The 18129-nt window shown below is 38.7% G+C and overlaps 2 protein-coding genes across 4 annotated transcripts in view; one reads left to right on the forward strand and one right to left on the reverse strand.

The window, feature by feature from the left end:
- Nucleotides 1-18129, forward strand: part of gtf2f2a (general transcription factor IIF, polypeptide 2a) — a 101851-nt gene that overhangs the window by 58044 nt on the left and 25678 nt on the right. Inside the window, exon 6 of the mRNA XM_080204183.1 lies at nt 13171-13252. Within this exon, the coding sequence (XP_080060309.1) occupies nt 13171-13252 (82 nt within the window). The remainder of the gene's footprint in view (nt 1-13170; nt 13253-18129) is intronic.
- kctd4 (potassium channel tetramerization domain containing 4) lies at nt 1813-17898 on the reverse strand. 3 transcript variants are annotated; one of them, XM_080204184.1, is made up of 2 exons: nt 17814-17898; nt 1813-4193 (listed from the first exon to the last, which is right to left on the reverse strand). In XM_080204184.1, exon 2 carries the CDS (start codon nt 4130-4132, stop codon nt 3362-3364), a length of 771 nt encoding a protein of 256 aa, XP_080060310.1. In that variant the 5' UTR covers nt 4133-4193; nt 17814-17898; the 3' UTR covers nt 1813-3361. The 3 variants fall into 3 exon arrangements, with proteins under 3 accessions (XP_080060310.1, XP_080060311.1, XP_080060312.1); XM_080204185.1 differs by lacking the exon at nt 17814-17898 and adding an exon at nt 17355-17700; XM_080204186.1 differs by lacking the exon at nt 17814-17898 and adding an exon at nt 17004-17329.

Below are 18129 nucleotides of genomic sequence, written 5' to 3' on the forward strand. Positions count from 1 at the left end.
CAGCCCTGGAACTTCAGTTTTTCTTATCAATGATGGATACTTGAATAAAATATTGTGCGACCAGATTTGCTGACAACAGTTGGGGTTAGGAGGCACAGTGAGTTGTGTGACTAGGAGGAAGACATTACAAGGAAACTTGGATTGAGTAGCAAAACTATGGTAAATGGCAGCCCGTATGGACAGATGTCAAGTCGTCCACTTTGTATTTGAGAAAGAAAAATCCAAAATACTTAGTTTATGGTGGAAAGAGCGTTGGAGGAGTGAAGAAATTATGGTGTCCATGTACCCTAAAACTAATATACAACCTTTGTCTCAAGATGTTAGAACACAAAACTTGAGTTAACAATGTTTTGCTCAGACCCCATTGGCAACATTATGTTTTGTCTTTGGATCCTGGATATCAGAAAGGATATCTTGGTCCTGGATGAGATGCAGTGTAAATTCATCAGAATCATACTTGCTCTTAGGTGGACCTAACAGTGCTGTTAGGCAGGGATTAAATTATGAAGCCAAATTGCATAAATATGGCCTGCATTCCCTTGAGTTTAGAAAGAAAGAACTGGTGTTTATAAAAAAAAACTTTTCACAACGATAGGATATATCAAAGTGCTTTAGAATTAACAATGTATTTTTGAAGTGGAAAAATATTTTGAACTGTCGTACCGTACGTGTTTCTTAATTCATTCATGGGAGGCTAAATTATTGAATAAATGCATTTCTAGATTCTAAAGATGTCAAAGGGTATGAGGAGAATGTTAGAGTATGCCAGTGAGATGCCAGGATCAATCATAGTCATATTAAATAGTGGAGAAAGCTTGAAGGGCTGTGCATATTTTTGCTGTGGCTGTTGCTGACTTTACTAGCATTTATTGCCCATTCCTAATTGCCTTTGAGGAGATGGTGATGAGCTGCCATCTTGAACCACTGTACTCCATGTGACGTAGGTGCCCCCACAGTGCTGTTAGGCAGGGAGTTCTAAGATTTTGATCCAGCAACAGTGAAAAAATGGCTGGGTGTTGAGTGGATAGGAGGGGAACTTCCTGGAGGTGGTGGTCTTCCTGTGTGCACAGCAGTGAGATAGGCCCAAGATAATCTATTTTAGTGATATTGTTTGAGGGATAAATATTGTCCAGAACACTTGGGAGAACTCTCCTGCTTTTCGTCGAAATTGTGACGTGATTTATTTTTAAAGCCTATCTGAGTGGGCAGAAACGTTGGTTTAATATCTCATCCAAAAGGCAGCATCTCGGGTCATGCAGCACTCCCTGAATACTGCATTGGAGTGTGAGTCTAGATAACACAATAAGTCTCTAGATTTGAACTGGAAGCCAAACTACTGATTCTGAATTGAGAGCCACTGAGCTATGCTTGACACCATAAGGTTCAGGTGGTTATCCAGCTGAGATACTAGAACAAGTGAAGTATCCAGCCAAGTAACCTACTGTAAGGAAAAGCTACTTCCTTTTGGCGTGGTGATCCAAACTGGGGGCCGTAATCTTAAAATGTGCACATCTGAAAATGTCACCAATGACACTGATTGTATGATACTTATTTAAATGGAAATACGTCTTTTAAAAAAATGATACGAGATAAGCAGAACATCAGCAGAAGTTTAAAAATCAAAACAAGGGTAACATAGGAAACGAACTAGCAAAGACACCAAGATCTTTATAAATTTTATCCCTGTAAATTAAGGCAACTATAGCCTTTGTTTTAAAGAAAAAAATTATAGAATCAACTTAAGAGACCAAATGGCGCGTTATAGAAAATTACCCAGTCAAATTGTTTAAACAAAGCACATTACTAGTTGATTTAATGCATTATCTTTCTCCTTAGTTTCTAAATTTTTTCCTTCTTGAAAACAATTTAAAAGCAACAGAATATTTGGTTTTAAAATCTTTATTGCTTTATACTCATTAAATACATGGCATGCTGAACACAACTGCTTAAATACCTTAGTTGCATTTGACAATATGGTCTTATTTTTGCAATTATAAATATATAATTCATAGATGTAGGTTACAATTTATCATATTTCCTACCAGAAAGTCTCATTACCAAGACCAAAAGAACAAAGGATAAAACTGTTAAATACAGGTTATTTTTCTGTCTTTAGAATTGTTTATATCTAAGCTATTGTCTCCCCTCCATCTTCTCCCCAGTAAAAAGACATATGGGAAACTTGCTGTTGACTTGTCACCAAGCTGTTTTATAAGGAATTGTTGGCAAATACATAGAGATGGCTTCTTCTGGCATGTTTTCCTTCCTTATGTTGAATGATCTGACCTGTGTTAGGTGCTTCCCCATAGTGACATGACTGGGATTTGACATTCAGTGTTGACAATTGAAGATGCTCCTCAGCATTCTGTGGCACCATATGTGAAAAATGCATTGATGGGGAGGGGGCATTTGAAATCATTCCAGAGTAACAGGAGATGGTTTGGTGATCATTTAAATTTGGGAATGCACCATACAAATGTATATCAGTCAACCTGAACCAAACCATTTTAAAATGAGCTTGCACACATTGCAATTATTTCATGATCATTTAATAGCTCCCAAAGTTAGCAGCTTGCAATGAATTCAGCCTCATGCCAATAGAAAGAATTTGAATGCATGACTGATGATGGATCATGGCAATTAAACAATAACATTCTGATGCACAAATTTACATTTGGTCGTTTGTTTTGTTTTAAATTCAGCATGGATTCTTTTCTGTCGAGATTTAAACATCCACAGGCATATCAGCCTATTGTGGCTGTGCCAGCAATCCAGAACTAATTTTGCTTTCTCCATCTATATAATCTGTAACTGATGAAAGTGTTTCGCATTTTAGGTGCTTTGTTGTGTGTTGTTACTCAGAACCTTATAGGGTAGAGCTGTGTAGTATGGTATTAACTTGCATACATATCAAAAATGAATACATTGTCTAAGAATTTCATGCTAGAGAAAGAAAGAAACCTATGTTAAAGGAAATTACTATACATATTCCAAGATTGAGACTATGGAACAGTTTTAAAATTGTTTTATTTTCCTGTACAGAATATTACAATAATACACAAGGATCTAAATAACTTACTCATTGTAAATTCATAATCAGCAAAGCAAGTAAATTACAAATGGAATTGATATGATGAACAAGATGCTTATAGGCAGATTGAAGAGATTATAATGTAATCAGGTGATTAAATTCTCTTTTATGATTTAGTGATGCATAGCACATATCATTATATTAATCTACCAAGCAGCCTATTTTGCTGTTTCATTTTTGTGATATGATAGTTGCAAAACCGTCCTTTGTAACTCAAGTGTTTATTATTGTGGTGTGCAGCTCACTTCTGTATCACTTGTAAAGCAAGATTTACTTTAGAAAATGAAGTGCATCACTTTGAACAATTGACCCTTTGGAGCTGTCCAAGCTGGTTAGTAACTTGAAGTCGCTCTTTAATGCCATCATGACAGTCTCAAACTTTAGGGTCTCCAGAGTGCATATAAAGGTGTTGTCTTCCTTCAGAACAAGCCGTGCACCACTTTCTGACTTAATGAAATACTTAAACTGGATGGCATGTGATGACAGTACAAATTCCTCAGGAAATCCATCTAGACGGCTTTTTGACACTTGAATAATGCGTGATTTGATCCTTGTTATGAAATCTGAAGAATTGCAGTAGATTCGGAGGCCGTGAGAGCGGTCATGGCTGTCAGTGATTTCTAAGAATGTGGCTTCAGAGCCCTCCCGCACAGTTGCAGACTTGGTTTTCAGAGCATCTGTCAGAGGTTTTATTTGGTAGAATTCAGCTTCCCGTGCCAAAAGTTGAATTTCTTGAAATCCTTCTGGTAAGAGAAGTTCACCGTTTCGTAGGAAGTTAAGGACATGCCTGAACAGTGAGCCATCACGATCTATGAAGCAGTTTCCATCAGCGTCAACAGTACTCTGAATTTTGCCATTTATCAAAGCTTCTGGTAAGGAATCTGCATACTTGGTTAAAGTGCGTCTCTGTGTTGTATAGAGGTGCCCACCAACATTAATGGTGATCACAGCTGCTTTGCAGTTCTTGCCTTTTTGAAAGCCTTCTGTAATGTTGCATTTTCCATCACAGTCGGTTTCTTTTTTATTGATCTTCCCTTCCATTCCACAAGTCTTGATATTAATTAGGCTGTGCGGGGTTGCATTTGCTGGTCGTTAAGATCACCTGTATACAGTGCAGTAGGAATAATGAAACAGTAATGTTGGCAGGATTTCATAAAATGTCAGCACTATTTCACAGTAAACGGCATTTCAACTTCGCACAAAGTGAGTTTGCAGCAATTTAATTTGATACCAAAATTTGCCCTCCGCTCTCTCAAAGTAGAAGTGGAGTTACTACTTGAATTAAAGCTGAGTGACTTTTTTTTCAAACATAAGCATGAGGTTTTATCAGAATTGAATTTGCTTGGAAGGTGTTCTGCAGTCTGTCATGAGATTTGCTGTTCACTGGGAAGGAATTAATGTTGATGTAGATGTTATTTGTGTGCGCAAGTCACTGACCTGTATTTTTCTTACACATTAGTTGCTGACTATGTGATTTTCCAATAGCTTGGGCTACAAAATGGAGCGAATCTCACTCATTAATGCAGACAAATTGTTTTAAAATGATTCACTTACGAAGCAACAATTTTGTTTTTGTGGAAGGCCTCCAATGCCTCTAAAGTATCTGAAAAATTAAATAGTTAGACGCTATAGTTTTAGCATGAGTCATTTGTCGATCAGTTTCCATGAGCCTTGGGAAGAACTAGAGTTCATATGAATAAATTGAAAACTCTGATCACCTTTTTGGTTTTCAAATGAGGAAATACATACTTCGCAACAGTCGTTCCATTTTATTTGTCCCAGTCTACATAAGTGAAACTGGTTTAATTATTGAATTGAATATACTGTTTTTGTGACTGCAACTTCCATTTATTTAGCAGTTAACATCCTGTACAAGTGGTACTTTTTGTTCTAAAATGGCTGGCAACAATTTATTATTCTCTTGGTGCACAAAGTTATGAACAGGATAAAATATTTTGATCCAATGATTTCAGAAGTGTTTGTACCATTTAAGATATTCTAATCTGTTCCCGGAACTGCAGTCTTGTTTAAAAGCTTTGCTTGCAGTATTTTCTATAATGCCTGCAAACTGGATTATTGACTAATTTAGCTACTCCTCCAAAGAATTTAAATCAACTTATGACATGTCACTTAATTTGTTCTAAATTGATCCTGACATCTTGCTGCCTCTAAGTGCTTCACATTTCTCTTTCTGCCAACTGGTCTATAATTCTTTTAGAATCATAAAATCGTAGAATTCCTTTACTCATGTCTTGTTGCTTTTTCACTGGCTGTTGGAAAATCTGAAATTAAGATTACACTGACGTGGTGTGTGGGTAACCCCCAATAAGGTACTGGCACAAAAGATGTCAACCAGAGCACTGATGCTGTGAAAGCAGCATCCATTTACATCAGGGATTTGAAAGGCAGGAAGCACTCATTTTCCAAATATCCAATAATTCCAGAATTTGTGGGGATTCATCCCTTACTTCAATATTTTCATAAGTAAGAGAGCGGATACATTTCATAGATTATGAACCAACAGCACCCAAGAGTTAACTTGATACTAGGGCCCAAATTTTCAGGGAGTAGTGGAGACCCCACGACTCAGCCAAAGTGGTAATAGGACTGTGGATCCAGAAGAGCTGCCTCTGGTAGACTCTATTTTTGCCATTAGGGAAAAGGGAATGGGATGTGATTCTCACACAGCCTGCTGTGTGTTTGGTTGGAAAGAATCGGTGCTTGCAATTTCAACTGCTGTTTACATTATAGCATTATATACATTATAGCATTAGTCCTGCTGGACCTGTTTGACTGCTTCCAACTCACATTATTATCACAGTTTGGTAGGGGTGGGGCGGGGAGGGGGAGGGGTGCTGTAAGTTTGCATTTTGATAGGTCCAAGAGGTTATTAAAGGATTAGCTGGTTTTGAATACAGGGCAGGCAGGGCAATGAATACAAATGTTTGTTTTTATAAGGGATTAAAAATTAAAGGAGATTTAAATGTATTGAACGGGCTATTATCAATGACAGTTTTATGTAGTGAAGTCTGTATTAGTTACTTCGAACTTTATCTTAGCACGTCCCCTGAGGTTTGCCATGATGAATATTGAGTGAGTTAGCATAGAGAGTGTAAGTACCACTTGTACAGGATGGTGTGTTTTGGGAAATTGGTTTGGTATATGTTGGCATTGAAGCTGTTAGAGGACCATAGAAATGTGCAAGAATTCCTGGGTTGATAAGTTGGTAAAGGGACTACAAGTGGAAGTCCATGAGTGGAAGGGTCATTGGTTGACCTGAGTTGGCATGAAATTAATGTAAGGGTGCTTTGTGACCATGGAGAATTGGTGGAGAAGCATAGAATAGCAGGGTTGATATGAGGGTCCATGGAAGAGTGGATAGAGAGGCATAAGTTTGCATAGAAGGCATGAAAGGCCAGTGGGAGGTGAGTAGAGGGGCATAAATTTGCACTGAAGCAATGTGAGGCGGGGTTAGATCATGGGGTGAATAGGGGACTGGAGTTGACCTGGTGGGTATGAAGGACCATAGGTTGGCCTGGAGGGTATAAAGGGCCATGGGGCTGGGTGGAAGGGGGCGTGCATTAACATGGGTGGAAAGTGGGTCTGTTTCTTTCAAGGAAAGTGATGATCCAGGTATTTTCTTGACTCTGAAAATCTGGATCTCGTTCTTTCACTGGATAAGTCAAAAGGGGCATGTTGAAAAAGCCTATGATAGCTGCTGTTTTCCCACAAATGATAAGCTGATATCAGAAACACATGGGATGGAAGCATACAGCCAAGAATTTTAATGGACAGGAATGCACAAACAGAAACCCCAGATCAGATGGTGATGGGTGACTAGCTTTAAAATAACTTATTTATGTTAGAACAGTGAACCAAGATTTCATCAGGCATTTGCCACCTGTCGTGGTTGATAAAAATTTGAGACATATGGGTACTGACCATACATGTAATGTATTTCAATGCAGACAGGAAGAATTTGGTGCAAATAATCATTTATAAAGATGATCTTGAATAGTTTTTGTGGACATTCAATTTTAATTAATTTTTTGGAGGGAGTGCTTTAGTCTTGATAAACTTGAAGAACCATTTGGAAAAATAGGAGTCAGTTTAATGTTTGTGACTGCGTTCAAGTTTGGTTCATTTAGTCAACAAGCAGCCTTGGTGGTTTTGAGTACCTTTGAAACAGTGTAACCCAGCAGTTGCTCAATAATGTAAGTTAGGGAAGGATGGCCTATTATGACATACAACACATTATATGGGAGGTAGAAAATGGCCACTGGAAAAGGAAGATTAAAAATGTGCACCACAAGCCCGAACTAGCACAGTGTAGAGGAAAATAGAGTTGCTTTGATGTGGCAGATATACTGTTTGTATTTTGTTCCATTCTAAGAACATTGATGTTGCTAGCAATGCCAGATATTATTGCTTGTTTCCCTTATTTCCATTGAGAAGGTTGTAGTGAACTGCCTGCCTTCTTGAGTCATTGAATCCATATGGCGAAGGTCCTCCCACAGTGATAGTTAGGTAGGGAGTTCCATGATTTTGACCTAGCATTCATGAAAGACTAATGATATTGATGTCTAACTAGATTTAGAGAACATCACAGAATTACAGACTTATTATAGTGAAGAAGGAAGCCATCTAGCCCATCCTGTCTGCACTGGCTCTCCCAATAAGCAATCTTGCTTTTGCCCCATAATCCTGCAGATTCTTCCTTTTCAGATAACTATCAAATTTCCTTTTGAATATGCAGTCCCTTGTTTATTCTTGACATTTTTGAAAATAAAAAAATTCTGCAGAATTGTTTCTGCGACTGTTTTGACATGCACAAATGGAATATAAAATGAATTGACATTTGATTAATGCATTTAAAATATTGGTTGATGGTGCTTTAGTGGCAATCAGAGAATTTCTTTAATGCCAGTGGAATTGTTGTGCTTTTTTCTTTACAGAAGAGAAGACTTTGAGGTGACCTGATAGAGATCTTTAAAGTTATGGTGGGGTTGCATAAATGTAAATAGAATGTTTCCCTTTGTGGAAGGCTCCTAAACTAAGGACCTTTAAATGTAAGGTAGTCAGTAACGGATCAAATTGGGAATTGAGGAGAAATTTCTTTACTCAGAACGCAAGAAATAGGAGCCATTTGAGTCTGATCTGCCTCAACAGTATTTTCCCAGAAAGTGGAGCTTGTCACCACAGGAAATAATTGCGGTAAACAGATTTTATGTTTTCAAAACAAAACTAGGCATTATAAAAAAATAATTATGTGGTGGAAAGCTTAAATGAGTTAGATAAATGGGGGGAGATTCTTGTACAAACACCAGCATGATATAATACGTATTCCATCCCATGCTTGACTTCCTCCTTCTAGAAGGTGGAGAGGCTTCGGGGAGTCAGACGATGAGCCTTCCACCACAGAATACCCAGCTTTTGACCTTCTCTCGTAGTCAGGGCTTTTTCGTGGCTCTTGCGGTTAAATTTCTGATCAATGACCTCCCCCAGACAATAGTGAGGGATTCAATGATGACAGCATCATTGACTTTCAGGTTGAAGATAGTGATTGTCTGTTGTGGCACAAATGTTTCTTGCTGTTTGCAAATTGGCTGCCGTGTTTATCTCCATTATAGCAGCAACTAAACTTTAAAAGCTCTCTTTTGCCTGTAAATAACGTCGAGACATCCTGAGGATGTGAAAGCACGTGCTCTTTTCTTGCCTCTGGGATGAGATGAAAATTGAGTCATTTTTAATTGGTGCCCTACTTGATCCCTGCTAATGGCCTGACTGAATCTTTGTAATTGGTTAGATTTATGTAAAATGCCTTGTACCAAATTACATATCACAAAGTAAAGAAAATGCTAAACGGTGCCGATATCACAATTATTTTTCCTAACCTCCAATAAATCAACTAAGGTATGGTTCAGTGAATATGAGTATGTCTGGCTGTTGTCGCTTGACTATTAAGTGGACTGCTTTCCCAATCTAGGTTCAAGTCATAGAATTGGCAAATGAAGCATGCAGATTTGGCAATCACCTTATTTGATCTTGTTACTCATTGATATCTTGTATGTACAATCCTATGCATGTTTCACCCTTGACTTGTTGTAACCTATAATTTACCGGAGACTTGGTTCCAGAACAGTGCACAGGCAACCTTTTCCAGCCCTCTTTTAATCGTCTAATTCTGAAGGTTAGCTTTCCTCATAAATACAAAATGCTCCTTAGATAGCACAAACATCAGAGTAATTCTGGTTACTAACTTATATTAGGACCAGGAACCTCAAGGTATTATTATGAAGTCAGACCCCGACAATTGTTCTATTTAGGCATAAATGTAAGGACAGGATGTTTCACTCCAGGTACAGTTTTATTGAGAAACCAGGGAGCTTTAATTTATGAGGAAAGCTAACCTTCAGAATTTTATTGACAAACCAGGGAGCTTTAATCAAACCAAATTTTATTTAGCAACATGTATTAGTGATAACAAATTAATTAGCTTAACTTTGTCAGTCGAACATTACTTAAACATGACAAGATACAATCCTAAACTGCTAACCTACAAAGTTGTCCTCATAAATAAATGGGGACCGTTAATTAAAAGGTCAGTCAAAGGAACACAAGTTCAAGGTGAGGAGCAGGAGATTCAGGGGAATGAGAGGAAAAACCTTTTTACCCAGAGGGTGGTGACGGTCTGGAATGCACTGCCTGGAAGAGTGGTAGCGGCAAGTTGCCTCACATCCTTTAAAAAGTACCTGCATGAGCACTTGACATGTTTAACAAGGCTGTTGACCTCTGCTGGTAAATGGGATCCGGTAGGTAGGTTAGGTGTTTCTGAGGTGTCCATGCAGACTCAATAGTCCGAAGGACCTCATCTACACTGAGAGATTCTGCAACTTGAACTTATATTGGGAAAGCTGTCCACTTAATAGTCAAGTGACAACAATATGACGTATTCATATTCATTGAATTGTACCTTTTAGCTGACGTTTCAGACCAGCAATGTCCTGTTCCATTGGCAGCATAGACTCAGCAGAGGTGGCAGTGGCACAAAACATAAGGTCAAATGTAGGCAAGTAAACTTCCTATGATTACCACCTATCACCCTTCCTCACCTGATAAGTCCATGCTCCTCCATGTTGAACACTACTAGGCAGAGGTTAACGAGGGCACAGAATTTACTCTGGGTGGTGGCTTGATAGCATCACTATTGACTGAACTGGTTGAGTTCTGAAGGACAAAATTGCCACACTGGGCCTGCAAGCAGGTTGGTGAGAAAACCAACAAAAGGAAAAAACCTATTTGACCTCATCCACACTAATCTGGTTACTGCAGATGCACCTTGCCGTGTTAGTATCGGTAGGAATAACCATCACACAATCCTTGTGAAAATGAAGTCTCAAAGATACTCTCCATCATGTAGTATTGCACTATCATGTTAAATAGAAAAGATTCAGAACATATTTAGTAGCTGAAAACTGAGCATCAGTGAGGCATTGCAGTAGAATTGTATTCAGCTACGATCTGTAAACTCATGGCCCACCACATCCCTCAGCTGACCATTACCATCAAGCTAGGAGATCAACCTGAAGTGCAGAAAAACATGTCAGGAACAGTTATATGTAAAACTGAGGTACCAACCTGGTCATACTACAGCACAGGACTGCATACATACTGAGACAGAGCTAAGCAATCCTGAGAACCAGTGAATCACATCAAAGCTCTTCTGTCCTGTCACAGCCAGTCAAAAATGCTGGTGGACAATTGCCAAAGAGGGCACTTGGTGAATGGTGCTGTCCTCACTGATGGTAAAGGCAGCATTTGAATGCAAGAGACAAAACTAAAACATTTGAAAACCCCTTCAGTCAAAAGTGCCAAATAGATGATCCATTCAGCCTCCTCCTAAGAACTCCACCATCATGGAAATTGATCTTCAGCCAGTTCCATTCCCTTAAGAAGCAGCTGAATACACTGCATACAGTGATGGCTATATGGAAATTGCCAACATCCTGGCTGAAGAATTGTTCTCCAGAAATAGCCACACGTCTCGTTTACTGTTCTATTAGAGCAACAACACTGGCATCTACCCGACAATGTGGAATATTATTAGCGATGGCCTATACATAAAAACCAGGAAGCATTCAAACCAGATCATTGCTGTTCTATCATTCCACTCTTGCTCATCAGCAGAACGATGTAAGGTTTCGCCGATAATGCTATAATGTTTAACCTGCTCACCAATGCTAAGTTTAAGTTCTACCTTTGACACTTCATTCCAGTCTTTGTTGCAGCCTTGGTTTAAACATGGATGATGAGAGACTGAATACAGAGGGAAGGTGAGAATAATTTCCTTGACATCAAGGCAACATTTGACAGAATGTGGCATCAAGGAACCTGAGCTAAATAAAAGTCAGTGGTAATCGGGGAAATCTCTCAAGAACTGGAGTCATACTTAGCACAAAGAAAGATGATTGTGATTGCTTGGAGGCCAATCCTTTCAGTACTAGGTCAGATTCCTCAGGGCAGTAGCCTAACATTCAAGAAGGTGAACACAATCCAGGGCAAAGCAGCCAGTTTGATCAGGACCCATTCAACTTTCTACCCACACATTCTTCATCATCGGTGTACCTCAAACAACACACTAAGTTTTCTTCAGCACTACCTCCCAAACCGGCAATCATTTACCACTAGAAGGGCATTAGCAGCAGGTGCATGAGAACACTACCAGATGCAAATTCTCTTCTAATTCCTACCAAACAGCACTATGGGATATCTACACCACATGCACTACAGCGATTCAAGAAGGCGGCTTCACCACAGTTTTGTCAAGCTCTGTTCGTCATCTAATGGCAATGTAGGGTGTCTGGCCAGAACAAAATAGATAATGATGTGATGCTCACACAGTTGTATAACCTGTCCACACCTGATGTAAATGTTCATGGTTTGTGGTATCAGGGATTGCCTGCAGAAGTGAACCAAGCCAGGGTTTGAGCCTGGAAGGAAAATATTTGGAGGTGAGCTGAGATGTGAATTAAATAAGAAGGATCAATAAAGGAATCGGTTTCAGTCTACTTGTGAAATACAATGTAGTAATTTTTACAATGCTGCTTAAAGATATCTATGTTGGGCATTATCAGGAGACGGAACTTCTCTCAGCTTTTTCCATTCTTCCATTTGATTAATATTTTGCTTGCAGCCTTTGACAAATCAGTGTAAGTGGTTTTCGTGCTAATATTTTCTTGTGGGCATTTCTGAAGAAAACTGAGAGAATTTGGTTAAATTTGTTTTATGGATTAAAGCCTACATATCTTTTCAGCTCCTGGGTTTTGCAATTTTGTAGATTTGTTTCTCGCATTTTGTGAAGTGCCAACGAAAATCAGTATTCAAAGATTCTTTGGAGACAATTGGCTTACAGCTGCTCATGTTTATTTAGTAGCTATTCTGAACTGATTTTGTGATATTTAATGCTTGGTTACGGGGTCTTTTTATATTGCTGTGGTATTTCATTTGAAGATGGGAAAAGAGAATCTTTCTGTTTTACACCTTTTCAACTGTAATAAATCAGTTTTTTTGAGAGGGAGAGTCTCGTTGCAAGCTCACCTTTCATTCCTTACATTTCCCCAACCTCTGTTCTACCAATTGTTACTCATCATTGCGTTGATAATCTGGTTGAAATTTCCATTTGATAAACATTCTGCTCTAGTCTAAAGGGAATATACTTTAAAGTCTCTGTCTGCATTTCCAGATGGCTGAGACATATTCAGCAATTCCCCACTTTGCCTTGAACCAGGCAGGCAAAGAACAGTGACTGCTCTCTTGTAATAGAGTGCAAAGTTAGATTTAAGTCACCCAACCCATTACCAAAGCATTGGATTAAAGGAATGGAGGATAATTGTTCCCCGTCAGCTTATTGCTTCTGGTTTTGAAAAGGAGCTTTTGTTAAAGAAGGCTGTGTCGTTTCATACATCCTGATGGTAATCTGGGACCTGTGAAGTTCTGATGTTCTGAATTTTAGCGATGTTCTTCAATGCTGTGTGTGATTCTTCAGTGCTCATTTTTATTTTCCTTTCTTCCATCTCAAGAAAAGCTAACGTTTGAAGGAGTTGTGGTTCAGCGTGCAGAATGTAGACCAGCTGTCAATGAATCTTACATGAGGTTAAAAAGGTCAGTAGTAACTTTGGTAGCAAAGCAACATTTTGTTTAAATTCGCTGTTTGACACCCTACAGTCCCCAGTACATTAAGTGGTTCTGACTTGATGCAGACCCAGTCATACATTGCTTATGTCGTGAAATTGTAAACTAATTTATCGTCTGTGTATCTATATTAGCCTTTCACCAAAATACTGTGATGTGCTACTTGTGACTCCCTACTTTTACAGAGAAAAAAACAGTTTTCACCCTGACATCATTTTTCAAAGGCATTGTGTGATTATTAAGCGATGATCCTCCAATGGAAACTGCCACTGACTCCCTTTATCTTGAATGCTTTCAAATAAGTTGCCAAAAAGGGGAAGGACTGACATTGTACCTGAGGAAAAGATCAGGGTTAGTTTGGTCACTCCAGTGACCCACCTGAATAACATGGCAACATCCTGAGCATTCATTGAGTTGAAAAGCTAACTCTCTGGGGCCAGTTTTCAGCTGTTCGGGCAGGAGTTTTTAATTGTATGGGTCTCACGTCCACAATGGCGTGTTTGTGACTGGTAGGTTGACTTGACTCTAACTTTCAAACAAATGAAGTACAGAAAAGTTCAAATTATCTCAATTAATGTAACATGATTGAAAAGACAGAATGGAAACCAAGTAAGCATGAGGGAATAGGGGAATACAGAAAGTGCAAGATTGTGTTTACTACGATGATGTTTGTACTCCGATATCTCCTTGTTCAGAGGTGGAATGGTCTTGTTGGGAGGAAGATTAAAACAACATTGAAAGTTATCCTTTTATTGTCTATGGTGTCATTAATGGGTTATTATTATATAGAAAATAGGAACATTGCTTTGTTGTGTATTTCTGTTCAGATATCCCTCTTTGCAAACAAGGTGAATTTAAATCTCAGTATCTTTAAGGGGGAGGCTGTTTTTAAAATGAGAAATGATTAAAGTTAATGATGTTTCATTGCATAGTGTTCCGATGTCCCTGTAATGACATTGGCCGGGGAGGAAAGAAGGTGAGGGAGAGAAGAGAGTGTTGAGCAGAGGCAAGGGATATTATGCTGAGCAAAGGAATACTGAATTACACAGACTGAGATTTGTCATTTTTAACTGCCACGCTGGAACCCTATGGGAGAAAACCTGTCATCTTGGCACCATTAAAGGTGTGGAGAAAATCAACTAGGTGGAAGATATTGAAATTCATTTTCACAATTTGTGTTTCCACATGCTGCTCCTGATCATTATCAGATGGATATTGTCCTTCACTTCCAAGTGAAAACGTCAAAAGTCTGCTGAACAGCGTGCTTCCTTAAGCATTTTACTGCTAAACCTCCACCTGGACTGAGCCATACAGACATCATAGCAATGGTAAAGCAGGCTGGAATATACCTGTCACGTGCTCCTGGTTTAAGCGATTTTAAGTAATCGCATGTTAAACAGAACTGTGGCAAACTCACCCTTTTCATGTTCGAGATACTCGATTAAAGAATACTACCTCTGTATATGTTAATGTTCAGCTTTTCTTTTAACATTATATAATTCTTTCCAATCCCTGCATTCTTCCCACAAGGTTCACTCATAGATTACTCTTGGATCCAACTCTCTAAAGCCGTTGATGATACAATAGGTTAAATTGCTCAATAACACTATTTACTCACTAAAGAGATAAAACTGCCAGTAAGTGAAAAATATTGCATGTAGAAAAAGTGGTGTATGGTGTTAAATGAGAAGGGATCTCATCAAAACATGTATGATTCTGAGATGATTCAACAGGGTTGATGCAGAGAGGCTGTCTCCCCTTACTGAAGCCACACGCTTGAGATATAGGCACAGTCTCAGGGTAAGAGCTATCCTAATTCATACTGAGATGAGGAGAGGTTTCTTCAGTCAGAAGGTTGTGAATCTTTAGAATTCTTAGAGTAATTCAAGACATGAGTTGATAAATCATTTGAGCTTTATGGGAATTGTGGATATGGAGGTAGTACAGAAAAGTGGAATTGATGTTGAAGATTAGCCATGGTCTTATTGAATAGTGGAACAACTTCAAGGGACCAAATGGCCTATTCCTTACCCTATTTCCAACGTTTTTTATTGTATGAGGTGTCAAAATGGCTAAGGATGGAGCTAAAACGACTAAACCCAGCACTGCACAACCAATGCAGAACAACAAACCACTCAGACAGAACAATGAAATATTGTGCAACAACAGCTACTTTTGTTCACTGAAATATGGATGGCATTCTCCTCAGCACTGTGCCCTAAGAGACACTTTAACCTCATGATCTTTGTTGAGCTAGCTGACTTCAATCTTGGTTTCAGTTGCAGTCCAATAATCGCCTATTGTGTTGAATGAAGGGGGAGAGATTTTTAAAAATCAGCCATGGTTGCTAGACCTTCGCTGTAAACTGTGCATGTATGGACATCTTGTCACATTCAGACAATCTGCTGATTTTGGAGTGGTGTCACACAAGAAAAATGCTCTCTCGAGTGAGGCAGTGTGCATCAGCCAAAATAAGTGATTTAACAGATGGGGAGAAAACTGGAAGAAATAACCTTATTGTCGAAGAATGTATTGATTTTAAGGCTTGTGAAAATTAGAATGCACAAATTGTCTATTCCTCAGTGGAAGTGCGTGACTACTGGTGCATGTTTTTTTATTGTGAAAATCGTGAAATGTGCCTGGCACGGACAGGCTTGATTGATGAAATTACCCAGCTAAAGCATTTAAGAACGTAGTCTCTTTATAAAAGATAACCTTATCCACACCAACAAACTCCCCAGAGTGCTGACCTTTGCAGGCAAAGGTTCCTGAATGTTAATTATTCAGCATTATTAACGTTAATTATTCTATGTTTTTAAATGCACCCTATAGCTGCCAAAAGCTCAAAAATGATTTTTGTCATTACTGTCAGAATGATAAGCAGCTTTAATAAAGGGTTGGATATTCTCCTATTGTAAAAGCACCGTGATGCTTTTCCAATCCCTTCAATGCTCAGCTGAATCCTGCGAATCCAGGTAAAATATATATGGAATTAATACAAGTTCTGACTGACTCATTTGTAATGATGAATTCAAAACAGTACACCGGGTGATGGGGATGATCTTTGTATCAAGGCTTTTTCACCCTTGCATTGAATGTAACAGCAGGCAGACTGGTTAATAGCTTATTTTTATTTTCGATTTTAGATCTCAATTGCCTGTAAAATTTAACTGGAATTGCTCCGATGTCTGGCATTAACTGTTTCTTTCTGTAACGTTACAGTTTGGTGAATAACTTTCTCTTTCTCTACTATTCTAAAAGTAAGCAGAACCACATGTGTCAGACACGAATCTTAACAGATAATCATTTAGTAATGTGACCCTGGTGTTTGCAGTAGAACTGAGGCAGAGATGCCGAATGCTTAAGATGGCTGCAGTTCAAGTGCTGCTGTCAACATCCAATTCCTTTCAGATAAATAGGAGGAATTGCTGTTCAGTTTCAACAATTTGATATTCAGTGCTGACTTTCAGTTGATTTATAAATATCTGTGCAGGTTGTTTTGTTTGAATTACTCTGCCGGGGGAGAGAAGTTGGTGAACGAGACGGTTGCTATTGAGCTGCATTAACTACTGGTTAGCGATTCCATCTGTGCTGCAATGAATTGAGTTCCCTGCCATGGTTGAGCTCAGTAACTCCTCCAAGCGAGTACACACTGCACCATCAAAACAAAAAATAAAGAGCACAGGGCAAGAAATAAAGGATGCTGACATTAATAACTCACTTTTTAAAGAAGTGATACCGGCGGTGGAAGTGACTCTCTTGAAGCATATAGCAGAAATCAAGATGTGATCATGCACCGTAGAGCCACATTTATAAACAGAATATATCGGCCCAAAAACCACTGCAAGCAGATTGTACAGAGATTGGTAATTTTTGGAGCTTTAGTAAATACTTCAGTATCAAATGAGCAGAAGGATTAGATCCCAGTTATGCTCAGCAGTTAATAATTGATAGTGGGCCAAATAGGTTGCTTAACTTTAAGTCCCTGCTTCTCCAATTTCTAGTAAGCAACATTAGTTGTGAAATTCAGGAGCGGAGATTGAACGAAGCAGTTTTTTCAGAACCTACCTACCTCTGTTTCTTTAACTTTCATTCACACAGGATAACAGGTTTTTCCCCAACAATCTTCTAAATTCAGTGAGCTACTTATTTTTGGCTGCAAAATGTAACTCTCCAATTCGGAAAAAAATCTGTCATCCGAATTCTTGAATCATGAAAAATGATACTGTGCCAACTTCAATCTACAAGTTGCCCAGCGTTTTGAAATAGTTTCCGTTACTGGCCTGTGTAACCCTGAGAGAATTTAAAAGGTTATAAAATCGACTCAACTGTTCACTATAACTCACTGGTGTCATTTGCAGTAGGTTAGGAGCTCAGTGTTCAAAATACCTCCATGTTAGCATTTTAACAAAAAGAGCAGAATTGTACTGAGAGACACGATACCATTGAATTTTATTTGATAGACTTTAGTAAAATATTCAGTACGTCAATGACTGATGAAAGAGGCAAAATATATTTTAAATGTCCTTACCTTTTGGAGCAGAGATCAGTTCTGTTACAACCGATAGTGGTTTGTAGTTTAAGTGGTTGTGCCTTACCAAGGCAGGGCTGTACAGTGAAGAAAAGGAAATGAAGGCTGAGGAGCTGCTGATTGTTGCAGAAGTGTGGTGGCAGTGACTCAGTGTGTCCAGGAGTTGGGTAACTATAAATTATAATCATGAACCCTAGCTACTGAGCACCTACATCAGATCATGGCTGGGGGAAATTAAACTCATTATATATTACTCATTCAAAAATAAAAAAAAAGTGGCAGACTGGAGATGGTATTCAGGAGCTGTTTATCAGCG

The sequence above is a fragment of the Carcharhinus amblyrhynchos genome, chromosome 15 (genome assembly GCF_965287045.1).
Source record: "Carcharhinus amblyrhynchos chromosome 15, sCarAmb.v2.hapA, whole genome shotgun sequence".
Lineage (NCBI taxonomy): Eukaryota > Metazoa > Chordata > Chondrichthyes > Carcharhiniformes > Carcharhinidae > Carcharhinus > Carcharhinus amblyrhynchos.